The sequence below is a fragment of the Siniperca chuatsi genome, linkage group LG4 (genome assembly GCF_020085105.1).
Source record: "Siniperca chuatsi isolate FFG_IHB_CAS linkage group LG4, ASM2008510v1, whole genome shotgun sequence".
NCBI classification, from domain to species: Eukaryota; Metazoa; Chordata; class Actinopteri; order Centrarchiformes; family Sinipercidae; genus Siniperca; species Siniperca chuatsi.
Genome location: NC_058045.1, coordinates 31,042,975 through 31,070,262, shown reverse-complemented (window position 1 = coordinate 31,070,262; position 27,288 = coordinate 31,042,975). Strand labels below are relative to the sequence as shown.

Here is a 27,288-nt window from a genome sequence, read left to right as displayed (position 1 = left end):
GAATTCCTGTCCACGGCTCCAGTTTTTTTTGGCGACTCAAGCGAGCTGAGCATCTGTCTTTCTGAAAGACGAAGCAAAAAGGCATTCGGTCTGATTACCAGACCAGAACTCGTCAGTCAGTGGCAACAAAACACAACGTGCAGACAATTACAATAATGCTGTTGTGGGTTCATCCTCGTCTAGGTCTAACTTTAGAAACTCAGCTGTGCACTACGCTGTAATACAACTGTAACCATGGAAACATGAATAAATCCAGACTTCCTTCATCCTCTGACACCCCGAAATGTTTCCTCTGAATGAATTAAAGGACATGTCTGTGGTTTTGAACGTTTGAGCCTGTTGGCTACAAATCACATGCAGTGCACTTTACGTTGCACCGTTGTTACAGTTTGTTTTTATATGTAGTCTTCCTTCCTGCAGCCGGTGGTTTCAGTATATTAGACATGAAAATGATCTTGTACTCAAAACTTGGCCTGTCGTGTCTGCTCTTATTTTATTTAACGCCACGACACTGGCAGGAATCAGTCGTTAGTTTTACCTGCGTTATCACATGATGATTTGACAAATGTAACGCGTGACTTGATGCTTCACGGGACTGTTGCGGGAAATAATTTTCATCATTTCATTAAAGTTAATGTTAAAGTTTAGGCTATAAAATGTCAGAAAACGGTGGAAAATGTTCTCCGAGCTCAAAGTGACGTCTTCAGATGTTTGTTTTTTTGTCCGACCCACAGTCCAAAACACAAAGAGATTCAATTCACAATCGTATAAGATACTAAATAAACCCTCACATATGAGAAGCTGGAACCAGAGAAGGTTTAGCATCTTTGCTTTACAGATAATTTAAACAATTTGATCATCAAAATGTACGTTGTTTTTGTTTTCCCAAAGGAAACTGATTAATCGGCTGTTTCTACACTACGTCACTCTGATGGTTTATCTGTTTGCAGAAAGTTTAAAAAGTCATCCCAACAAAACTCAGTTGGCAGTGTGTTCTGCGGATGAGCCAAAGTAAAGGCGACAGTGTTTCTGGAAAGAGACATTGCTGCTGAATTATTTAAATGTGATTTTTTTTTTTTTTTCAGCACAAACAAACTGCAATTCACCTCCACTGTACTGGGGTGGAAGCAGAACTCTGAGAATCAGATGCCATCTCGAAACCAGGACACTTAATACCAAAACTATCTGCATGCTTTTAGCCACGCGAGCAGTGCGGCTCTATGAGGTAGCGTTGGCCGGCCGGTCAGTCGGACCTCGGTCTTATGATTTTAATGAACCACTTTAATATTCCTGGTAACAGTTAGGAAGTCACAAGCAAGAGATTAGGCTCCCGATGCCAAAGCCTCAAAAGTGACAGCAGTTAACCAGCTGACTGTCAGGATGCGATGTGATTTTTATGATTAGCTTGTTTCTGTTTGAATTTAGTTCAGGCATTTCTATGAATATTTCTATAAATCCTCACACACGTGTGAATATTTAAAGTGAGCAGGGCTGACGTCACAGTCTGGATCGCACACTCATGTATGAGTTTGTGTATCTCTGTTTGCCTGCGTGTCGTCTTCGTGTCGGCATACGTTTGTGTGTTTTCTGTCTTGTGCGTGAGAATATGTCTGCAGACGTACAGTATGAGCATATATGACTGCATGTTTTGTGTGTGTGTTCTGTCTGGTCTGTGGAGGCTTCAGGCTGTCTGACAGATCCGTGTTAAATTCTTCAGTCCGAAACACGTTGACCTCGCAGCGTCCACAGAACAAAACTACAGCTTACGACTCAAATGTCTCAAAACATCTAAAAAAAAAATCCCTTCCTTGATGATTTACAGCTTCTAACAGAACAGACATCAAACCTGCACATGACACAGTGTCGAGTAAACATGTTTATTATGTGTTGAACAGAGTAATTTTAGCAATATAATCAGAATAAAGACAAAATACAGTAACAGAATATCAACAAATCTTCCATTTTCAACTCAAAGAGCAAACATACTGACTCATACTGCAGCCCCAGTGTGCTCCTCTCATGCATTATTACTGCATTCGACTCAGAGCCGAGCATCTCTTTAGATCCCTGACGACCTTTTCGAAACTCTTACTGTTAGACTCCTAACCATCTGCATTAAAACATATCCAATCTGCTGCAGAATAAAAATTAAAAAAGGTGTTTAACACGTTTCCCAAGTTGTGACTCTTTGTTTCCAAACAAAGATGGCTGCTCAAAGTGATCTTTAGATCGTTTTGAAAAGACGATAAACCGATGCTTAGCTCTGTGACCTGACTGTCATGATGATGCATCGGAGGAATAATAAAATAATCATTAGCCCACACTGTAGTATCACACATGTGAAAGTGGGGAAAATGTTCATAGTCGGCTGTAAAACACCTCGAATACATGCGAGCGCAGTGGATTCCAACAGTACGGAAGTTTACTGCAGTCACCAAAAAAATGGAAACGATTTCTTGTAATTCCGATAAATAATAAACACGAGATCTTCATTTCATAACGATGAGATACAGATCAAATCATCAACGAGTCCTCCAATCTAAACGACATAGTTTGTCCATGCCCTCTACAACGACACGTGTAAGTGTTTTCTGATCAGCACGACGACATCAGTTGCCTTTAGTCTGTTCTGCACGAGTAAAACAGCAACAGACTCCAGTTCTCCTGACCAGTGAACATGGCTACATTTATATACAGAATACATCGTTTTTTTAAAGAAGTTTAACAGATGCAGTAAGTCACCTACAAAAACACTCAAGCGGTTTGCCCCCGTATGAGGTTCTGCTTCCTGCCCTGCATTCATAACATAACCATCTTCAAAATCAATTCCCACTTATGACAGCCCACAAACTGCAGCTACTGTCAATCAACAATGTACATCGCCCCCCTCCCCTCCGCCCACTCAGAGCATTTCTGATGTTTTTACGAAGACCTTTTTTCTGCCTCTCAATAATAAAAAATATCAACAATAAATTAAAAAAAATCCCTTTGACTTGATTAACTTCTAAAAATGATGACGTTTGTGATTTCAGTTGGACTGTAAAAGTTCGTTAGGCTCTTTCTGTTTGGGTAAACTTGTATAACTGAGTCAATAATTGGCACCAAACCCCCCCATCTATCGTCCCCTTAAAACTCGTACGGAGAGACGAACAGGGTGACCTTGGTGAGGTAGCGCCCCAGCAGGGAGTGGCGCTCCAGCTCGCTCATCTCCACCTCAGCCTCCAGAGTGGCAGGACCCTTGATGGGCGTCACCAGGAGGAGGGTGCCGGTTTGCCGGCCCGAGCGCTGCACGCTGAAGTGGCCCCGCCCACGTCCGCCCGCCAGGCCGAAACGCAGCGTGTCGCCCAGCACACGGGCCGCCGACACCCGGAAGAGGACGCGGGGGGCTGACATGTTAGACACCACAGACAGGAAGTGGAAGGAGATGGAGTTTGGCGCCTGAGTGCATCCCTTGTCTCCCAGCATGCACGGGTTCCTCTCACAGCGCCTGGGGAAACAAAGTGGGTGCAGTCACTTCCTGAACTCAATGCAGTCTCGCCTCCAGGTTCATCGACACGTTCCTGAGGTTTGCTGTCGGCGTTCTAACACGTACGAATGAGTTTCTACAACAGCACTTCATGTTGACCAGCGGTTCGTTTGTTAGCAATGCATTACTTAAATCCAAAGTACAATATCTCAACAACTGCCACAGGCATCGCCATAACATTTTGTACAGATTATCATGGTTCCCAGAGGATGAATTCTAATAAATTGGATGGATTGCAATGAAATTTGGTACAGACATTCACGTCCACCTCAGCCCATGAACTTTTTTCAATGTCATCTTTTTTCAGCTGTTGTCTAAAACCCACAATGTGCTCCTCGAATTAATGACCTGTGCTCACGATTTTACTCGTTTGTGCTCACGTTTTAAAATCATGTTATGTATTTTGCCTCCTCCCCTCTTGCAGAGCGCAACAAAGGCCTTTCGCGCGGCGCATTCAGTCAGCTGAAAGTTTAAAACAGACATTTTTATTTATTTATTTATTTTATTGACTGGCTGACTTATTGATCCCCGAAGGGAAACTCTTTGTTCCAGCAGCTCGCCTTTACGTCAGTGCACACAGGAGAAAGTACTAGCAAAAATATAATACAATACACTATAAAACTATAAAAACAGGTCAGAAAATAAATTAAGAACCAGGTGGGTATAAGTATAAGATAAAATAAGTGTGAAGTACCAAGTGGGTTTACCGGTTGATGATGATAGTACAGTATAATATCATCATCAAAGGTTTTACAGTGAAACAGATAACACAACGTTGTGTTTAATAACCAAAACCCAAAGTGTATCCACATCACGACGTCAGTCCAAGGTCAAAATAAAACTGTATTAAATCCAAGCGAGAGTGTGAAGGGTACACACAAGACAAGACTAACGGCATGAAGTGATGCTGCGTCGGGACCATGAATTATTCAATCCTGCACACAATTTATTTATATTTTTCTCAGTGACACCTCCCTGGCTCCTTCAGTAATGTGAGCCAGTTGTTTTTTGTTTCAGGTTCTCATCCTGTGTCCCTGTGTTAATTGCTCTGTTGTCCAAAAAGACACTTTTACACTTCCTGTAAAAGGTTTTAATAATTTTGATGGCTCATGCTGCGCTCAGCGGCACATGCATGCATTTATCCAATTGAATGTGATTTGCTGCAGCCTGCTAATGCATCATATACAATAATAATCCCATCACATGAAGCTGGCTGGGTCGTTCGAGGGTTGTATCTTCTAGCAGAGCGATGTCACAGGTTGGAGGTCAGTCAGCAAAAACTTTATTCACATCTCCAAACAGCTGTGGTTGTGGTCTAAGTAGCTGGAATTGATTCATCTATTCTTCCTCTTCCTCCTCCTCCTCGTCCACATCCCGTCTCCTCCACAGCTTTGAATCCTCGTAGCTCTCCAGAGACTCCACGCTTGTTTAGTCGTGCCCATTTTAGAGTGATCGAATCAAACCAGATCCCTGAGCGACTCTGAACAAATCATCGTCTCCCCGCTCGCATACTTTGTTTTAAAGAGCCTGCTGTTCTCCAAAAGGGACCCGAACACGTGCTCGTGGTTGTGTTTACCGGGTACCTGCGTAGACAAAAGTTTGCTGGCTGCATTTTGAGCTGCACCCCAAACTTCAAGGTTATCGTGTTGCTCGTCACTCAAAGTAAAGACCACATTTCCGATGAACCCAAGGAAGAGGGTGCTCTGACCCCTCAGGGCTTTTTGTTCTGGTCCTGAATGTCAAACTGCCTTTTGTTTTTAAATCTTTAATAAGCAGCTTTTAACTGTCCTAACCAAGACACTACCTAATTTTATTTTTGACCTAAGTCACACCCGGAGATCCTCTCTGGCAGACATATAACGCCTAACCTAAAGCTCACCCTGCATGTGGTAGAGACGCCCCCCTGGAGAGTCTGTCCACCACCACACTGTCCTCCCTGCATTACTGAAACACGCAATTATGATTCAGCTGTAGGAATAAATCACTTTGGTAAACACGTTTAGTTCCTGTGCGCTGCCATAAACATGTTTCACGCCTCTCGACCGCCATCAGCTGAGTGGAGCCCGGAAACCCCAGCAGGGCGTCTGAAGCCAAACCTCAGTCTGACTCTCAGCCCAGCTGCTGTTAGACGAGAGAGGCTAAATGTCGGGTGGAGAAAGGAAGTGGGGCGACGTGGAGGTAAAACTCATTGTTTTCAAATCTCTCTCCATCGCCGTCCCTGTCATTTACATTTCATTTGTCTTTGTCTTCTGAGGTGAGAAGGTTTATGGTTTTCATTCCTTCTCCACTTGCTTTGTTTGCAGTTTCATTGTGCTCTTGAGAGGTGATTAGGGCAATTCAAGCTCAAACTGTTGAGTCACACTGTCTAAAGAAAAACCATTCATTCAGAGAGCTTAAAATTGAGTTTCTGTGCAGTTAACAGTGAGCTGAAGTTGGACGTTAACTAGCTTAGCTTTGTATACTTGGAGGATAAATGCAAAGCATTAGCAAAGTGCTAAAACTCTGATTACCATGGCTGGTTAGGGATTTCAGCCATGCTAGCGGCTGGCTCTTGGGATGGCAATGACGATTGGTTAGTCCAAACCAAAATATCTCAGCATCGACTACGTGTATCGCCTTTTTCGTACAGATGATCGTGGTTCCCAGAGGATGAGTCCTAATAATGTTTGTGATCCCTTGACCTTTCCTCTAGGGCCATCATGAGGTTCACATTTTGAGTGAAATATCTCAACAACTATTGTGTAGATTGCAATGAAATGGGGTTCAGACATTCATGCTCCCCTCAGGATGAATTGTAATAACGTTGGTGATCCTCTGAATTTTCATCTAGCGCCACCAGCAGGTCAACATGTTAATGCGTCACACAAAACACTTTGGTTTATGACCAAATACCTGCAGAGCTAATGACGTTCCCATCAGCCTCTGCTGCACTCTGTGTTTAGTGCTAATTAGCACATGTTAGCATGCTAACACGCTAAACTAAGATGGTGAACGTGGTAAACATCGAACCTGTTTATCAGCATGTTAGCGTTGTGATTATGAGCATGTTAGCATGCCGACGTTAGCATTTAGCTCAAAGCACCATGGTGCCTAAGTACAGCCTCGTAGAGCCGCTAGCGTGGCTGCAGACTCTTAGTCTTGTTATTTTATGGTTCCAACATGATTATGACATAAAGCACCAGGCTTTTCTCAATACAGAGTACATCAAGTTTAACATGGAACATCTTTGGGAGTTCGAACTTGGAAAGTTGAATTCAGGAGTCCAAACTCTTGAGAACAGGAGGACGCTCAATTAGTAACTTAAACAACTGTGTTCTTGCTGCCATCAGTAGGTGATTATACTTCAACACACTTGTACACCTGTTCTTTTGCCCGTCATTTAGCTAGTAGCCTTTCGACTGCATTGGCCGTGTGATGCGGTCAACAGATACACCTGTTATCCTCACTCCATCAGCCTCAGCTGCGCTTTGTGCTTGGTGCTAATTAGTACATGTTAGCATGCTAACACGCTAAACTAAGATGGTGGACATGGTAAATATTATACCTGCTAAACATCAGCATGTTAGCATTGTCGTTGTCAGCATGCCTCAGTCCAGTATTGTGACAGTCCTGGATCAGGGCTAGTTAATTTAAAACTGTTTTTTTTTTTTTTTTTGGACTTGTCACAGAATAACTGACACAAACAGTCCTCTGGCAGAAAAGGTCAGAAATGACCAGCTGAGAGGGAAAGCTATCAGCAGGAGGTTGGAGGTGTGCTCTTACATTGGTGACGTCTTGATGTACGTGGCGTTTTTCACGTGAGGGCACTCCACCGTCACACACTGGAAACCTCCGTAGGTGTTCACACACACCTGGTCTGCTGTGCAGTTGTGCATGCGGTTTTCACACTCGTCGATGTCTGAACACGGAAGGACAGAGGCGAGAGTTACACACGTCTCTAAACGTTTCCCCTAACCGATGGGATGACCTTTGACCTTTGACCTCTGACCTGCGCAGCTGCGGCCGTCTCTGGCGAGCTCGTAGCCGGCTGGACAGAAGCAGTGGAAGCTGCCGGGAGTGTTTACACACTGATGGACGCAGAGCCGGCCGGGCTGACCGAGAGGAAACAGACGACACTCATCGATATCTGAAACGCAGACAGGATCGTTAGTAGAAGTTATTAAAAACCAAAACAGTTATTGGTAAGAAACATTTGTTACCTGTGCAGATGTTATTGTCGCGGCCTGATATGGTGAAACCCACGTCGCAGGTGCAGCGGGTGGAGCCCAGGAAGTGAGTGCAGTGAGACGGACGGACAGAGGAGGAGGGGGGTGAAGACGTGGGTGATGAAGAGGAGACGGGAGGAGGTGGTGATGCTGAAGAGGAAGAGGAGGAGGATGCTGACAGAGCAGCAGAGACAGGGAGGGAAGAGGAAGGAGCATCGGGAGAGAAGGAGGCCAGGGAGTTGCCGGTGATGTTGAGGCCTGAAAAGAAAAAAACAAAACAAGACGTTAAGAGAACTACTGGTTCTGAACCAGTATTACGCTCGTGGTCCAGTATCAGTACTTACGTCTGCACATTGGCTGCTGGCCGCTCCACTTCAGAGACTCCAGGCACACTCGGGTCCGTGGGCCAATCAGCTCGTAGCCTGGCTTGCACAGGAAGTGGATCTCGTGTCTGACGCCAAACACCCTGCCCAGTCTGCGGCCGTGAGCGGGGGGTTCTGGTTTGGGGCAGGATGCTGGGAACAGATAGAGACGTGTTCATTTACCTTCTGAACTTAAAGGATTGCCCCTCTGGTTATCTAAAACTTTGATCCAGTATCAGTCTGGGATTCATTTCATATAGAAACCCCAGTCGGTCTTGCAGCTGCATTCTGGTCTGTTTTCTGCGAGAACAACTACAGGTTTGACATGTATGAAAGATGTACTGGAAGGCTCTACACACGATCAGTGGAAGTGTCCTCGTGGATGTTGTCACTTTCAACTTGGACCTCGTTGGCCTTCACGAGGTCGGTTTCCATCCACCTGTTTTTATGCACATTTTCAATTTGCGCTTAAATAAAACTGAGTAGAAACGTTGCAAATAAAAACATTTAAAAAAAAAAGTTTTTACACTTGGCTGAGGAGGAAAAGTTGGTGTGTGGATGAAAACCAAATGGAAACAGACTTGGTGAATAAATGATGAAGCACGTGACTTAAAGTGAAGAGCTGAAAGCATCGGATGTGTGTGGAGCGATGAGGAGGCTGTAACCTTCCTCACCTTAACACATGAAACCAACAGAAGCGTCATGTTTCCCACATGGTTTCCCATCGTCTGAGCTTCCACTGGAGCTCTTTTAATGACGTCGTCTCGCTGCGTCCTCTTCTTCTGCGACGGTTTAATGGCAGCGGCTGGAGGATCAGCTCCAGCACCTGTTTACCTCCACGAACCAACCAGCAGAACAGCGGTGGATGGAGGCGCGCATTCATTCGCATTTTCCTTTGCAGATTTTCTCGAAATTACGTTTAAATTTGCGCTACATTTGGATGGAAACCTGGCTCATGTGTAACCAGCATGACGACAGGTGTCCGCAGCATAACCTGAAAATGACGTGAAATGAATGAAAAGCGTATTCCCATTCCCAGAAATGAACAACACCACCTTAAAATCATGATCGTAGCAGGAAGACTTGATGAAGGATGCTGTAACTGCCTTCCTCTGTGTCAAAATACATAGATTAGGGTCTTTACTTGGCTTATTGTTTGTTTTCCCAATAGACTGAGCTGAAAACTGAGCTTCCAGTCACCAGTGAATGAAGCTTCACTGCTAAAAGCTACCGATTCGGTCAGTGACAATAGTAATACACTCAGTTCAGATTTGATTCATTTGTACTGTACATGTGCTGAGCACTCCATCCAAAGTCCAGCTCCTGTGTAAAGACTTTCATGGTGCTGCGTGCAAACGTGCATGAAAACATGTCAATATTTTGCATTTAAATTTTATAGCGAACAATAATTAATGTGCAGCAAAATTCAGACATTTGCGTCACGCAGATTCGTTTTGCAGGAAGCGTCGCAGGCGTAGGCGAGCATGTAAAAAGCCCCCAAAAAAGTGAACGTCAGGAATGTGTAATGAAACAAAAACACAAATTGTCTGGATGGAGTTAAGGCAGTTTCCTTCTAAGTAAATACAATCGGTGTAAAATCTAAGATGGCGGATAATTTCCTCCTCGCTCTCTAATTAGAGTGTTTCTCAGCAGCATTGCGCTCAGTGCTGCCACTGGTGGCCATAAACTTTACTGCAACAGTCTGCGCTCCTTTCATCTGTACAGGTCACTGAGATGATCCCAGGTGAACATAATATCTCCACCTTCTTCTGTTACAGCAGGATAAACCGCGACACAAAGAGTTATTTCTCACCGCTGGCCTTAAAGATGGCCATGGTGCTGTTGTGCAGGGCGCTCATCTTCTTCCTGAGGGAGCGCAGACCCTGCTGGTACGACGCCTCATGGACCGCCAACATCTTCTCCACCTGCCTCAGCGAGTTCAGCAGGTCGTGGGTGGATGGACACTCCTGTGGACGGGACGAGGACAGGTTAGAGGACAGACTCTGACACGGGAATCCAAAAGAGCAAGAGTAACGTGAACAAGTTGCATCTTGCCAGTTAGCATAGCTAACAGTTTTGGCAGTGTTTTGAATGGTAATTCATGGAGAATATTGATATATTTAAGGAAGAAGTTTAAACAAAATGTAAATCAGACAGCTTTGGAGTTGTTGGAAGGTGTAGTTTTTTTAGGCTAGGCTAGCAGTTTCCCCCTGCTTCTAGTCTTTGTGCTAAGCTAGGCTAAACATGTCCTCTGTCCATCTTCTCAACTGACTGTGGGGAAGATGTCAATAAACATATTTGGAAAATGCTATACAGTTGCTTAAAGATACATAATCAATAAATGTCCTTCATAGTTTCCCCCAAAACTACAAATTTCCTTGTTTACCATAAAGAAACTTGTTAATCTCGTGTCTTAGTGAGGAGGAAAATCTTTCCCCACACTGTCTACCTCTGTCCAGTTATCTAAGAAGAAGACCACAGCAGTCTGTCTCCAGTCTGCAGTGTTTCAGGTGTGAGGTCTCTACATAGAGGTGAGGTTTTCAGAGCCGCGGCCTGCAGCAGTAACACCTGGGTGAAAATTGGACCTGAACCCCGCTGACCTCCAGCTGACGGCTAAAACAAAACAACACGACGCCGCTGCCACGTGATGAACCTCGGGGTTTGAGTGTTTGGTGTTTGGAGGCGTTTCTCTGCGGTTGGTTCCAGGCAGGAAGTCGGTGGTGAACTTGAGTTCAACACGTTGGACCGCACTGACAGGACATTCAAAAACATCCGATTACAAAAAAGAAAAGGAAAAAAAAGAAACTTAAAATTAATGAAATTAAATAAAGTTAAATTAAATTGATTGTAATTTCAGTTTAGTTCAGCGTTTTAGTTTCTGCTGTGATTATTCAAAGACATTTCACATGAAACCTAGAGAAGAAATGAACTAAAGTTTCAAAAATAAAACAAAGTGATGTAAACTTTAGGACACGAATAACCCTGGTCAGTAGTTACCTCGTTAAAACTGTCATCATGAACGTAATTAAGATTTCTAATTAAACTTGCAACTCGGTTACTTTCAGATTCAGTCTCCATTTTCAAGGTTTATAGATATTGTGTAGGCTATATAAAAAAAACCCCAATATTACCAAGTTAATTAAAATGGCAACGAAATGCAGTTTAGGTCTAACCAGAAGTGCAATAAGCACTTACCACAATTATCTAAAATCAAAATACATTAATTTAGTTGTTTTGTATTTAATTTGTGTGGCACATGTTGTACAAACTGCCTGTTCGTGATCATCACGAGGCAAATGTGAACAAAAACTAGCAGAAAATTTTAGATTTTTGTCCCTTCAGTGATCCCATCCTCTTAACATACTGTTCATCAGCTGGTAGCAGCCACTCTAGTAAAAAGTCATAACTTATAATAATATTTCCTCTATTCCAACTGTATTTATTGAGAAAAATAAAATAAAGGTCCAATAAAAATGTTCTGATGAATTTCTGTGACCTTTTTAAACTTTTATACACATTTTAAATTGTTTTATTTAGTTTTTATTTACCCTTTTATTTAACAGGGAAAGCTTAGAACCTAAAAAAAAAAATCTATTTTTCAAGAGTTTCCTGGCCAAGACAGGCAGCAACAATGAGGTAGAAACCAACAACATAAAACAGATATCACAAAATATGTCACAAGATCAGAATTAAACAAAAATGCAACTATAAAATTAAAAATGAAATTGCCATTAAGAATCATTTATAAGATCACATCATACAAGAGCAACCTAAAGGCAAAGAGTAGTCTAAAATCAGATCTTTATCATTATATTTGTGTAAATGTGATATTTTTCCTTCTCAGATTGTTTCATTTAACATTAAAACCGGATGCAACATTTGCGTGTATATCCCTTTAAGACCGGATGCAACGTAAGCGCGTTTTAGATGATGTCAGCTTTTTTTCGAGTCACGTGACCGATGAACTGCATCGTGATTCGCTGAAATACACGGAAGGTGAAATGCATTATTTGGGTTTTGTGTCGCTGTTGTTGTGTTTAGCCTCTTAGCCTCCGTGTGGACCGCAAATAAAGTTCCCAAAGCTGCGGTTCAGACAGCGAGAATGGCTGCCGACCTGAGCGAGGGGAGCGACACTGATGCCGAGTGCAGCAGTTACTCTGAGGACGAAAACAACAATGAATTAGAAGATGCAGACCCAGATTATGATGTGAGTGCTGACCCGCTAGCTAAGGCTCAGTGTGTGGGTGACATGGAGGAGGAGGAGGAGGATTTCAAGATGACTGGAAAACGGGGAACTGTTACAGGTGTTTTCCAAAATGTTCACCGAGGTGCTGTGGTTGCGACTTGTGACTGAGACAAGTTCATATGCAGAACAAAGCAGCAGTAAGTGGACACCTGTTACCATGAAAGGAAGGGAAACCTTCAATCCACATTCATGTCTGATCATGATGGAGGATGAAAACAATAATAACAAATCATGACAAGCAAAAATGCCCAAAGCAATAGGATGACATACACTAACTGTGTATACTTTGAACAAACTGTGATATAGTTATTGCACTAAAGTACACATGTACAAGTACGAGGCAACGAAATGCAGTTTAGGTCTAACCAGAAGTGCAATAAGCAAGTGCAGGATATAAAGTGTGTGCATAAATGCAGGATGGAGCAGTATTATGAAAATATTTTACAAGTGGTATTATGGACATTATATACAGATGGCATTATTATAAAAAGTATACTGATGGATATGTACAATAATGAATTGGACTGGGCAGAGCAGCAGTGCAATGAATGTTAAGTAGTGCAATTTATTAAAATAGTTAACAGTGCAGTAGATGAGTTATTGCAGTGTTCAGTACAGAGTACTGGAGTGCAGATGATGCAGTATATGTAGAAATAAATAGTCCGGTAGTGCAAATGAACATGTGGTGCATGTAGCAAAAACAATATAGCAGCATTTAAGTTAAGGTATGTGTGTGTATATATATATATATATATATATATATATATATATATATATATATATACACACACACACACACACACACTACCACTGCCAGTTTGGTTTATTGAAAACAGTGTATATAAAGTTGTTCTCACACAGCCACTTTGTTTTTTACACTGCCACTTTTTTTGTTTGTTGATTTAAAAAAAACAACAAATGTTCATGAACATTAGGGCAAAGGCAATCGTTTGCAATGAAAGCCAAATATTTAAGCTCTCAAAGGGTTTTTATTCCATGTTTCTATCTGCTGCAGAGGCAGAGAAATAAAGGTTTTAGTTTTTCAGAAACCCTTCAGGTTTTAGGAGGTTGTTTTCAAACAATGCCTTAAGTTTTATAAAGTTTTTTTAGAGGGCGCCGTAGGTCTTAATGGGTTAAAGGGTTTTAGTGGCCTGGCATCCAGCATTTCACACAAAAAAACAGCAAACATTTGAGAAAAGTCAGAAATAATAAACATAAGTTTCTGTTACAGATCATTTTGACAAATATATATTTTTTCTTATCCTTTCGACCGCTGTTCCAACCTCTGCGTTGATCTACTATATTTGAAGTATTGTGAGCACAGAATTAGGACTGTGTGAAACACATTAGTAATAAACTTTTGGATGCTAAGAAAATAAACTTCCTGCCTCAGTAGAAACTCTGTAGACTCCAACCACAGTAACATGACTCCAAACGGTTGGTAGCGTCACCTGTACTCACCTGAGCAGAAGAAAAGGACATCTGATGAAGACACAGCACCAACATAACGACCCCAACAGTCTTCATCCTAAATAAAACCTCCATCCTCATCCTGTTCGTGATGAGCTCTCGGCAGTCTGGAGATCAGCGTTGTTTCTCCTCCACTGCTTCTCTAAAACTAAATCATCTCCTCTCCTTCTGTTTCTTTTCGAGGGCACTTGCCAAATTTCTCCTCCACTCACTCACAACCTCCCCTCCACCCTCCACCCGGTCATATATTTTGGAGGTGGGAGGAGGAGGAGGAGAGCAGCTCCCACATCTGGAACACACTTTCCCTTTTTGATCCATCAGCATCCCCAGAAATAGACTCTCAAATTATAAGGAGCAGTCAGCTGGCTGTGGCCTCTTTTAATCATCATCCGCACAACAAAGCAGCGACATTTTGGTGACTGTTTCAAAATCACTCTCCGGCTCAGGAATGTGCCTTCTGCTCCAATTGCAGCTATGCACTATATAGTCCCACTGATTTTTTTTTTGAAACCCTAAACCTGCTGTCTTGCAGGATTATGTGGTGTGGCTCCTAAATGACAGGGCAGCCATATCTGCTGATAGCCCCGCCTGGTTTATCCCCAGCCAGAAAAAGAGCTGCAGGGATCCTGGAGGAAATGTTAGAAAGACCCTGAAAGCTGCTACAAGTCCAAACTTTCACTCATGGCAGAGTGACGCACACTATAATCTCCTATAGGAATGTCTTCTAAATCATTACAAGTCTGTGAATTGAGAGAATGAAATATAAAAACACAAGTGGTGGTTTTGAATGTACTGAAAGGGATCACAAGTTTGACTCTTTCCACCAAACAAGGCCTTGAATGTCATTGAAGTCTCCTTGAATTTGATGTGCAGCGAGTGTAGGTACCTGCTCACATTGATGCTGAATGATATCTAAACAGGACTAAGAGCCTGCAGTCATGCTAGCAGCTCTGTGAAGCTGCATTTACGTACAGTGGTGCTTTGAGCTAAATGCTAATGTTAGCATTCTGACCATCTTAGTTTAGCGTGTCAGTTCAGTATATATGCTAACATTTGCTAACTAGCACTAAACACAAACAACAGCTGAGGCTGAGGGAAATGTCATCAGTTTTGCAGGTATTTGGTCATAAACCAAAGTATTGGACAATTTTTAATTTGGACCTGCTGGTGGCGCTAGATGAAAAGTCAGAGGATCAACAAAGTTATTACAGTTCATCCTGAGTGGAACATGAATGTCTGTATAAACTTTCGTGGCAATCACACACATATTTGTTGAGATATTTCAGTCTGGACCAAAGTGGTGGGCAGACATTAACATCACTAGAGCCATGCCGCTAGAAATATACCATAAAGGACTAGATTAAGACCACTATCCAGAGCCGAGGACTCAGTAAAGGGCCCAGTAGGCGTGTTATAAGGCTCTTATACAAAGTTTGTCCTTGAAAGAATGCGCTTTTGAGGATTTCAACCATAAAAAGACCATAAAGTATGTTTCTTAAAGAAATGTACAAGTTTAAAATGCCTCATCTTCTTGACGGATCAGGAGTAAAACATCATTCAGTTTGTACAAAAAGCTGCGTCTTCACCTCAAAACGTGACAATTCGGAGTCTGAATTTTACCAGAGACATTAAACATTAAAAGTCTTCGAAAGATCCTGAATATTTTCTCATGTTACATTTTCCTCACAGTGGTTTTTAAATTAGATAATGGTGGAATATCACTTAAAGTTTTGAAAGGCTTCAGTTTGATGCCTTTGATTTGATTGATTGTCGTCATCATTTATCTCTGATTGTATTGGCGCAGTGTGTCTGACGTCCACCAGGTGGAGCTTCAACCTTCCATTTGAACCTTTGTGTTGCAGAAAATAAGTTTTTGTGTTTTTCCAAACATGCAGCTGAAGTTTGAATCTGAAATCCAAAGAATGTCCTTTCACAGACATTTCTTCACATGTGGCTGAGCTGCGTTTCGGAAAATGATTATTTATGTTGGTGAAGTCACTAATTACGATATGAAGCTTTGATCCCTGGAAAACCACATGAGAGGCTGAGAGCTCAGGAAACAAAGCTGATTTACAAAAGTGTGTCTTTTCAGACAGAAACAGAAACTGACTGCAGGTTCTCTTTGTTCCTGAAGTTTAAACTTGTTGTTTCATCGTTGCTTCTGTAAAAATATAAACCTTTAATCAAACAGAATTCAGCTTTTATGTTCTGCAGTCTTCTAATACATGCAGTGGTGGAGGAAGTATTTATACAACAATGTAAAAATAGTTTGTTTCAAGTGAAGGTTCTGCATTCAAATTCTTACAGTATGTAAGTAACATTAGTTAAACGTACTTAGTAGTACCAAAAGTAAAAGTACTCAGTGCAGAAAATTGGCCCCTGTGAGTGTTATACTATTATATATAATATTAATGGATTATTATTACTGATGCATCGATGTGTAAGCCAGTGGTGGAAAGTAACTAAGTACATTTACTCAGGTACTGTACTTAAGTACAATTTTGAGGTACTTGTACTTTAGTTCAGTATTTCTGTTTTCTGCTACTTTATACTTCTAGTCCGCTACATCTCAGGAGGAAATATTATAATATTTTACTCCACTACATTTATTTGACAGCTACAGTTACTTTTCAAATCAAGATTTTACATAAAGAAAAACAGAATAAGCTTATAAAATATAACACATTGTTAAAGATTAAACCAGTGGTTTTCCAACCTTTTTGTCTTGTGACATCTTACAACAAAGCAGTATGAAGTTGGGGCCCTTTGTCATGTTTCAGATGACTATAAATTGTTGTCAGTTCCACCAAAGAGACATTTCTCCTCTAAACTCAGCTGGTTTCATTTAAATAACTGTTTGAAAACAGATTTATATAGCAGAACTTAGTTTTTTCTTCTTTCCTCTTCCATTAATCATCTCATGACCCCTCAGATTTATCTGGTGACCCTTTGGAGGGGCCCGACCCCTAGGTTGGGAACCACTGAACTAAATTAGCTAACTGTATATAAAGCAGTTAAAACTAGTTAACTGTATATAAAGTAGTTAAAACGAGCTAACTGTACATAAAGTAATTAAAACGAGCTAACTGTATATAAAGTAGTTAAAACTAGTTAACCGTATATAAAGTAGTTAAAACGAGCTAACTGTACATAAAGCAGTTAAAACGAGCTAACTGTATATAGCAGTTAAAACAAGCTAACTGTACATAAAGTAGTTAAAACGAGCTAACTGTATATAAAGCAGTTAAAACTAGTTAACTGTATATAAAGTAGTTAAAACGAGCTAACTGTACATAAAGTAGTTAAAACGAGCTAACTGTACATAAAGCAGTTAAAACTAGCTAACTGTACATAAAGCAGTTAAAACGAGCTAACTGTATATAGCAGTTAAAACGAGCTAACTGTACATAAAGTAGTTAAAACGAGCTAACTGTACATAAAGCAGTTAAAACTAGCTAACTGTACATAAAGCAGTTAAAACGAGCTAACTGTATATAGCAGTTAAAACGAGCTAACTGTATATAGCAGTTAAAACGAGCTAACTGTATATAAAGCAGTTAAAACGAGCTAACTGTATATAGCAGTTAAAACGAGCTAACTGTATATAGCAGTTAAAACGAGCGAACTGTATATAAAGCAGTTAAAACTAGCTAACTGTACATAAAGCAGTTAAAACGAGCTAACTGTATATAGCAGTTAAAACGAGCTAACTGTATATAAAGCAGTTAAAACGAGCTAACTGTATATAGCAGTTAAAACGAGCTAACTGTATATAGCAGTTAAAACGAGCTAACTGTATATAAAGCAGTTGAAACTAGCTAACTGTATATAAAGCAGTTAAAACGAGCTAACTGTATATAAAGCAGTTGAAACTAGCTAACTGTATATAAAGCAGTTAAAACGAGCTAACTGTATATAAAGCAGTTGAAACTAGCTAACTGTATATAAAGCAGTTAAAACGAGCTAACTGTATATATAGTAGTTAAAACGAGCTAATTGTATATATAGTAGTTAAAACTAGCTAACTGTATATATAGTAGTTAAAACGAGCTAACTGTATATAAAGCAGTTGAAACTAGCTAACTGTATATAAAGCAGTTAAAACGAGCTAACTGTATATAAAGCAGTTGAAACTAGCTAACTGTATATAAAGCAGTTAAAACGAGCTAACTGTATATATAGTAGTTAAAACGAGCTAACTGTATATAAAGTAGTTAAAACTAGTTAACCGTATATAAAGTAGTTAAAACGAGCTAACTGTACATAAAGCAGTTAAAACGAGCTAACTGTATATAGCAGTTAAAACAAGCTAACTGTACATAAAGTAGTTAAAACGAGCTAACTGTATATAAAGCAGTTAAAACTAGTTAACTGTATATAAAGTAGTTAAAACGAGCTAACTGTACATAAAGTAGTTAAAACGAGCTAACTGTACATAAAGCAGTTAAAACTAGCTAACTGTACATAAAGCAGTTAAAACGAGCTAACTGTATATAGCAGTTAAAACGAGCTAACTGTACATAAAGTAGTTAAAACGAGCTAACTGTACATAAAGCAGTTAAAACTAGCTAACTGTACATAAAGCAGTTAAAACGAGCTAACTGTATATAGCAGTTAAAACGAGCTAACTGTATATAGCAGTTAAAACGAGCTAACTGTATATAGCAGTTAAAACGAGCTAACTGTATATAAAGCAGTTAAAACGAGCTAACTGTATATAGCAGTTAAAACGAGCTAACTGTATATAGCAGTTAAAACGAGCTAACTGTATATAAAGCAGTTAAAACTAGCTAACTGTACATAAAGCAGTTAAAACGAGCTAACTGTATATAGCAGTTAAAACGAGCTAACTGTATATAAAGCAGTTAAAACGAGCTAACTGTATATAGCAGTTAAAACGAGCTAACTGTATATAGCAGTTAAAACGAGCTAACTGTATATAAAGCAGTTGAAACTAGCTAACTGTATATAAAGCAGTTAAAACGAGCTAACTGTATATAAAGCAGTTGAAACTAGCTAACTGTATATAAAGCAGTTAAAACGAGCTAACTGTATATAAAGCAGTTGAAACTAGCTAACTGTATATAAAGCAGTTAAAACGAGCTAACTGTATATATATAGTAGTTAAAACGAGCTAATTGTATATATAGTAGTTAAAACTAGCTAACTGTATATATAGTAGTTAAAACGAGCTAACTGTATATAAAGCAGTTGAAACTAGCTAACTGTATATAAAGCAGTTAAAACGAGCTAACTGTATATAAAGCAGTTGAAACTAGCTAACTGTATATAAAGCAGTTAAAACGAGCTAACTGTATATATAGTAGTTAAAACGAGCTAACTGTATATATAGTAGTTAAAACTAGCTAACTGTATATATAGTAGTTAAAACTAGCTCCATCTCGCGCAGCTACAACAGTAAAATGCTGCTCTAACATTGATCAGTATTAATGATCTAATAATGTCAGATTGAATCAGATATCAGTCACAGGGTCAAAATGACTACTTTTACTTTAATACTTTAATTCTGTGCTTTTACTTCAGTTGGATTTCTCATGCAGGACTTTTACTTGTAACGGAGTATTGTTTTGGCTGTATTGGTAGGCCTTTTACTAAAGGGATCTGAATACTTCTTCCACCACTGGTGTAAGCAGTATTTTACTGTTGTAGCTGCTCGAGGTGGAGCTAGTTTTAAAGATTGAGTTGGTTAGTCTTTAATAAAGCATCACATTTTATAAATTCATCATTGGTTTTGTGTGTAAAATCTTAATCTGTAAAGTAACTAGGCCTATATCTGTCAAATAAATATAGTGGGTTAAAACACTATGCGCCATTAAAACAGTACAAAATAACATTAAATGGAAATACTCAAGTAAAACATAAGTACCTCAAATTTCTATAAAAGCACAGTACTTTAGTAATGTTGCATCCCACTCGTGATTAAATATTAAGATCTTTTTTACATCCGGAGTTTCTCTGCGTGCATTTATTTATTTGTGTTTTTCCAACAGAAAATGTATGTATGTAAAATGTAGAAATTAATAGATGTAATTTAGTGTTTTTATGGACGCTTTATCTGCTATGACAGACCTCCCTCGTGTGTGTGTGTGTGTGTGTGTGTGTGTGTGTGTGAATGAAAACCCCTATAAACCTCCATTAAGCGGAGGGATTAGCAGCTGGGACAGTGACAGTTGGATTAAACTAAACTAATACACCTCCATCGCATTGCAGGTGGTTACCACGGCAACATGGTCGATGGTTCGACTCCTTGGGCTCTCTACACGGGAACACAGTGAGCATCCGGTAGATCGTCCTGTTGGTCACTTTAAACACTATACTGATATTATTAAATTAGATTAAACTTTATGGTAAAAATACACTGTTATGTACAAAATTATTTTTAGGGCTGTAACTACCCATAATTGCCATTGTTGATTAATCTGCAGATTATTTTTTCGATTAATCCTTCAGTCTATGAAATGTCAAAAAACTGTGGAGAAAAAAAAAAAAACGCAAAATCTAATTTTCTCAAGGCCCAAGTCTCCAAATGGCTTGTTTTGGACATGTGGTTGGACAAAACAAGCCTTTTTTTTTTTCTTTTTTTTTTACATGTATTTAGCATAAATCTGCGTAATTTAACTCTTGCATAATAAAGAGATAAATGAACAGTTAATGTAGGGACACAGGATTAGAACTTGGAAAATGTTATTTATCATTTCACGGTGTCTTTAAGTACATGACGTGAGTATGCAGACTGTTAAATCTGTAGACAAACATTTCGTTAACTTTCCATATTTTACATCGTCAGCAGCAGCTTTCCAAAGACGCAGTTTGGTCGACGTCTTTCTTGTGTAGTTTCCTGCTTATGCAAAACAGAAAAATCTATATTTCATGTAGACTTCCTGTCAACGTGCTATACTATGTAGATGATACTGTAATATAGTGCAGACGTTAAAGCAAACTGGTACCTGACACAGTGTGAAAGAGATTGTTTCAAAATCAAACAGAACCCACAAAAATAAAAACAGCAGATAAATTAAAAACATGTACAAGAATATGTCAAATATTAGTAAATTTGTATTTTAATATTTGTGTTTACAGCAAGAGATGGTCAGTGTAGGGAAAAAAAAAGACATTTAAACTCTATATTGTAGAATGAGGAACATGAATATGTGAATTTGTGAATAACTGATGTAAGAATCAGGGCTTTAAATCTGTGTGTGTGTGTGTGTGTGTGTGTGTGTGTGTGTGTGTTGCACTGACGCTGTGGTCTGATGGATAAGCCCTCATTGAAATGCATGCTGGGAGGCTGTTCGCCGGCTGCTGACGGAGGTTAACGCCAAGATAAATCAGGAAGCCCAGGAGACGCCGCGGCTCTCCTCATCATCATATCTTAATCAGCCAGGACAGCTTTAATTAAAATGAAATCATTTAATGGATTTTGCAATTAGTTAGATGACGGCTGGTTGTCGGGCCGGCAGAGCCTCCCCTCCCTCTGACCCAGGTCAATGTATAAACACTGATGAAACTTAAAACGTTTATTTATTTATTACAAAAAAACCCCACGTTTTCTCACTTACCTCTTGTGGTGTCTGTCCATACAGATAGTTTTGCTTTTATTTGTCCAGGATTTCAGATATTTATTCACCTCAATACGCTGGGCATGTAAGGCACTGTTTGTTTTCCTCTGTGGACTTTTTTCTACAAGAAAAAAACAAACAAATAGAACCTAGAAATAAGAAATTAAAACCAAAACTACCTGCACGTGTCATGGTTTTGGGTTTTGTGTTCTGCTATTTCCTGTTTTATTTTGGTAAGAGTTCTCCCTCGTGTGTCTTGTGCAGTTTTACTTCCTGCTTGTGATTGGTTTGCTTGCCCTTATTGGTTCCACCTGTGTGGTGTTGTCTCCCCCACCTGAGTGTATTTAGTCTGAGTTCTGTGTCAGATCGTCACTGATCCTGGTGTCTCGCGTCCCGGCCTTTGTCCCTCGTGTGTCTTTGGATTTAGTTTTGTCCCTCCTTGGATTTATTTCCCTGTTTGGACTGCTCACCTGGTTTGCTGATCCCTCCCTGCCTGCCTGACTTCCCCTGTAAGCCATGAAACATGAAACGTAACAGCGCGACTAGATACCGAAAGCGTGAGGACGTAACGTGCACACAGTCTCCCCCAGATGCTCTCCACTGGGAATGTAACTAAGTACATTTACTCAAGTACTATACAAATTCAAGGTACTTGTACTTTCCTTGAGTATTTCCATTTTATGTTACTTACTTTTCACTGCACTACATTTGTCTGACAGCTTTAGTTACTAGTTAATTCAGTTCGGATTATAATTTTTCATCCCCTTTTCTGTCCAGTGAAAACCATGTATCTCCAAATGTGGTGATTTTGAATGTTTGTGAAAAACATCAGAATCAGAAATACTTTATTGATCCCCGAGGGGAAACTCTTTCATTACAGCTGCTCACTATCACGTCAGTGCACACAGGAATAGAAGATCTAAGCAAATCAAAGTATATAATACACTATAATACAGGCAAGATAAATCAAGTACAAAGTGGATATAAGTATAAAATTAAAATAAATGTAAAGTACAAAGTGGATTTACCGGTTGATGATAAGTATGTACGGTATAATAATACAATGTAATAATATAAGTAATAATAGTGCATGAACTGTTAAGTGTAGCTTATTGAGATTATTATGAGATGGAGGATATTGCACAGCAGTAATAGAAGTATGAATAAATATCAATAAATTAAACTGATAAAAGAGTATATTGCACCGGAGTATTAAACACAGAATATTGCAGAATTATGTCAAGTATTGCAGAGATGTTAATGATCAATGTCCAGTTTAGTGACTTCGGGTCGTACAGACTGACACTTAGAGGGAGGAGTTAAAGAGTCTGATGGCCACAGGCAGGAATGACTTCCTGTGGCGCTCTGTGGTGCATTGTGGGGGGATGAGTCTTTCACATGAACATGAAGGACGAAGTGTTTGTTTATGGGTTGGTGAGAATAACACCCCTGTATTATGGTGACCGTGAATAACCAGCATGGAGGGTCGTTATTGGTTAGTTGATACTATCTAAATGTCTAACAGGTTATTGTTTTTGGTGTTATGGTGCATACAATAAACATATTAAGTAGAAAAATATAAAGAAAGATAGCAAATACTGCAAATCAAAAGTCATAAATATAAACTAGACTTAGGATATGAAAAAGTATTATAAAAATAGTAAAGAATATGTACAATATGATTATTATTATTTAAATTAAATTACTGTTTGTGCGGGGATGTGCAATAATACATTTACATGGGAATATGCAAGACGTCACAGTATGAAGTACAAAGAATATTTGCAAGATAGTAGTCCAGAAGATGCGTGTTAATGTAACACATTGAGTCAGGTGTGTAGACTTTACACTAATATAACGTTAATATAACGTGTAGTGCGGGGCTGGGGGGCATGAGTCAGTGTTTTTTTCCATTTGTTACATAGCAGGAGGGGCGGAGAAACCACTTAAGTGGAGTGCAAGCAGCAGATGTCGCAGCAGGTTTGTCATTCAATCCCTGGAAGATAATGAAACAGCAGCAGGAAGAGTAGATGGATGAGTTGTACAGTTATTGAACTAGAAATGTAAGAACAGGCTTAAAATAGTGGCTTTACACACTGTTCGCATGCAAACTGTGCAACTGTCATTGCAGCTAAACTTCAGCTGAATCTCTTCACAACTTTTAAGTGTCGTTTTTATGTGCCGAATTGAAATTAAGTGGAAACACCACCCAGAATATGAAGAGCCATTTCATTCAGAACCCCACCCAAAGTGCACACCACCTATCCAGTTACCAGCTGGATGCAATGAACACTGTAAGATGGGACCGGGATCAATAGATACTGTAATAAAGTGACTGTACATTTATTTACTAACTCAAAAAAGTGGATTTAGTGTTGAGTTACTCTTTAAAGTCCAACTGAAATCATATTTACACATCCCTTTTTGCAGTTAAAAATAATGCCAGTGTTGTTTAAAATTTATTGTGAAGTTTTTTTTATTGTTAAAAGGATGAAAAAAGGTCTTTTTGGGAAATATCAGACATGCTCCTGTTGGACGGACATGTCTGCGTTTGATTGACAGCAGCTGGCAGGCTGAGCTCCGGCAGGGAGACGAGAGAAAACGTAGCAGACAGCGTGTTGTTAAACGGAAATACTCGCAGGTACGCTCACAAGCTGTTTAATGCGATGCAGCCAACCAGCTAGCATAACTAGCTATCTAGCCTGGAAGCCGACGTCAGCAGCGCACTTTTCCCTGGCGAATGTTTGTTTGGTGGCTCGTTCAAGACGTTTGTTAGTTAGATAAGAAGGAGGCTTGAGCAGGAAAGCTCGTGGGTTGTTGTTGTCCAGAGTCTGTGGCTCCTGTGTCGTGCAGCAGGCTGCTGATTGGCTCAGTGTGACCGTCTGCTCTACCTGTGATAGACAGGTGACGTTACCTCTTTATGCAAACATTTGACTGCAAACAAGTTCTCCGATCTTCGTAGATTAAGAACTAACGAATTAAAGAGGCGCCAGCATGAAAACAAAAAATATGAAATATACATTTCTCCCTTTTGGTTTCTAATTTTTTCTCAAAGGAGAACACGGGACATGTGATTTACAGAGCAGTATGCAGTAGCAGAGAAAAACATGCAATTTAATTTCAGTTACAATTTAACAACCATGTTTTCATCCACCAGGGGGCGTGGCATCTCCACAGTACTCCAAATACCGAGGACTACTTTACTGTTTCATTAGACCTGAATGTACAGGATAAATGGAGAAACATCACGGCATCAAAACATCACTTCATAAAAAAGTTGTGTGCTGCGTTACCTGGATGACTGACAGGACCGTACCATCTGTTCTTCTGTATTTTATTCTACTGATTCCTCTTCACCTGCTTTACCAGCCGCTCTCACACACTCACTCACATGCACACTCACCCTTCCTCCCCCCCTTTTCACCAGATAAATGAACCGGTCACCCTTCCTCCACCCCTCTCGGTGGAGTGTTAGATGGTATGACCCGCAGCCATACTCAGCGGTCACCTCTCTCTCTCTCTCTCTCTCTCTCTCTCTCTCTCGGTGAGGGAAGCATCAGTCAGACACTCACACACTCTGAGTCGTCAGGGGTTTTTTTTTATCTCTCTCCTCCTCTTCTTCTTCTTCTTCTTCTTCTTCTCTTGTTATGACCCATTTCAGGAGCGACTGCCACCGAGACAGATGTAAGTACCCCACACACACACACAATAAGATCAGTGTATTTGAGAAGATATTGTGACAGAAATGTTGCAGTGTGACTGTTAAAATCCTACAAGGCAAGTGTGTGTGTGTGTGTGTGTGTGTGTGTGTTGCATGCACATGTGGTTTTGAGTTTTTCTTTGTGTGTTTTGCAGATTAAAGACGCTCAAAGCGACTTCAGCTTCATCGTACAGTTCATGTGATCATGTGAGGAAACAACTAGTGAAATGAGAGCAGACTGACAGTTAGCAGAATCGTCCTTTAAGCTGCGAGACAGCTGACGTGCGGAGAGAGGCTCAGCTCACATTTCATTCATCATTAACCGAACATCAGGGGATGTTGCACTGTTAAAGCAGTTGTGTGCAGGTGTTTGTGTGTGTGTGTGTGTGTGTGTGTGTGTGTGTGTTCTTGTACTGTCTTTGCGAGGACCAGTTTGAGTTTTACACCTGGGCGGCTAGAGGTGGCAGAGCGGGTCGTCCACTAGTCACAGGGTTGGTGGTTCGATCCCCGGCTCCTCCTGTCCACATGTTGAAGTGTCCTCGTAGCTCGCTGCCATCGGTGTGTGAGTGTGTGTGTGTGTGTGTGAATGAGAGGCAAATTGTAAAGCTCTTTTGGTAAAAACACTATGTAAAATGCAGTCTATATTTTCTCTGGTCCTCAGTTCTTCAGACGGCTGTTGGAGGTTTAAGACTTGGTTTAGGGTCAGTTAGGTTTAGGTGAAAGGATAATTCCAGTTTATTACAACTACTACCAAGTGTACAGCTGAGATTTGGGAACACAGTAGTCAGTTTAGCACCAATTTTAACTGACGTTCCAGCACTTTCCAACAATTTGTCCACTTTTGCCAAGCGTAAAAACGTTTTTGCAATATTTCAACGTTATTTTCCTGCGTTTTCACTTAATTTTTTTTTATGCACAAATTGAAAATGTGCATAAACACAGGTGGATGGAAACCCACTCACAGACATCACGGAAAAGAAGTCTGACGGGTCAAGAAACACGAGCGGTCAGACAATCAGAGAGATTGGAAACAAACCAAGTGTTTATCTGAGGAGCTGCTGATCCAGATCTACACCGCAATCATCCAGTCTGTTCTCTGCACATCCATCACTGTCCGGTTTGGATCGGCCACCAAACAGGACAGGAACAGACTACTGGTGCCAACCTGCCCTTAGGACTTATACATCTCCAGAGTCAGGAAACAGGCAGATCCATCACACCCTGGACACAACCTGTTCCAGCTTCTCCCCTCTGGTGGGCGCTACAGAGCACTGTACGCCAAAACAACCAGACACAAGAACAGTTTCTTTGCATAGGCCATCACCCTGATGAACAGTCAGAGTCATGACTGTAGTGTCAGAAAACAATCACCGTGCAATTAACCCTGTTATGTCTATTTCTGTATAAGTACCAAGCGGCAACCTCCGGGGCTGAGAAATGAAGCCTGGCTCCAAAAGCGAGTAAATCTTCACAAGCCTCCATGTTAAAATGCCCAAATTTAAAGCAGAAATAAACATGTTTACAGCCTGGTCTGGTACAAAAACCGGTTTTGGTCTCTATAGCTAATTTCCCTGTTCATGTCAACTGACGTCACTGAGACTACGTCCATGTTTTAGTCTATGGTAAGTACATTGAGAGCAATGAAAAAACTGGAGTCAGATTCCTTGTATGTGTACACATACTTGACCAATAAAGCTGATTCTGATGATCTAAGCCACTTTATTTGGAGGTCAAACTGAAGTGAGCACACGTGAAATGTCAGTATTAATCTCACTGAACAGGAAACCTGTGACCACAACTACAGTAAGTATCAAAGTTGAAGCAGGAAGTAATCTGTATCCCTTCCAAATAAGTTTGTCTGACGTGGAGGTTTGTTGACAGCCTGTCTGACTGCTCGTGTTTTGGCAGAGATGTATATACAACATACCACACACCGTACAACGTACAGCAACTCAACTGTATCGACCTAAGGCGGCGTTCAGACCAACATCAGCCCTGCGTGTAAAAACGCAGCCCCCTCATTCGTTTGACTGGTGCCGGTCGGGCGGCAGCGCAGAGGGCTCAGGCAAAGGGTTCATCTGGCAAAAAGGTCGCACCAGGCTCAACTTTTGCCGCAACGCAACGTCCTCCGGCAAGGTGCCGCGGTGGCCAATCACATACAGGCAACGTCACCTTTCCGGTACATTATGATGTAATGAG

The 27,288-nt window shown here is 40.5% G+C and overlaps 2 protein-coding genes across 8 annotated transcripts in view; one reads left to right on the top strand and one right to left on the bottom strand.

Moving 5' to 3' along the window:
* Positions 1-1,863: 1,863 nt before the first annotated feature.
* Positions 1,864-14,861, bottom strand: LOC122874985 (fibulin-7-like). The gene is made up of 7 exons (XM_044193626.1): positions 13,801-14,861; positions 9,907-10,060; positions 8,076-8,246; positions 7,726-7,989; positions 7,515-7,652; positions 7,289-7,424; positions 1,864-3,487 (listed from the first exon to the last, which is right to left on the bottom strand). The coding sequence occupies exons 1-7, from the start codon at positions 13,888-13,890 to the stop codon at positions 3,127-3,129; spliced, it is 1,314 nt and encodes a 437-aa protein (XP_044049561.1). The 5' UTR covers positions 13,891-14,861; the 3' UTR covers positions 1,864-3,126.
* The window catches only part of LOC122874986 (RNA-binding Raly-like protein), an 86,001-nt gene continuing 70,796 nt past the window's right edge, over positions 12,084-27,288 (top strand). Inside the window, exons 1-2 of one of the 7 annotated variants that reach the window (XM_044193628.1) lie at positions 12,084-12,300; positions 20,041-20,101. In XM_044193628.1, coding sequence (XP_044049563.1) covers positions 12,196-12,300; positions 20,041-20,101 — 166 coding nt within the window. In that variant the 5' untranslated portion in view covers positions 12,084-12,195. Of the gene's footprint in view, positions 12,477-20,040; positions 20,102-24,546; positions 25,074-25,100; positions 27,269-27,288 lie in introns of those variants that run through there. The other 6 variants (XM_044193632.1, XM_044193631.1, XM_044193635.1 and 3 more) reach the window with 6 other exon arrangements.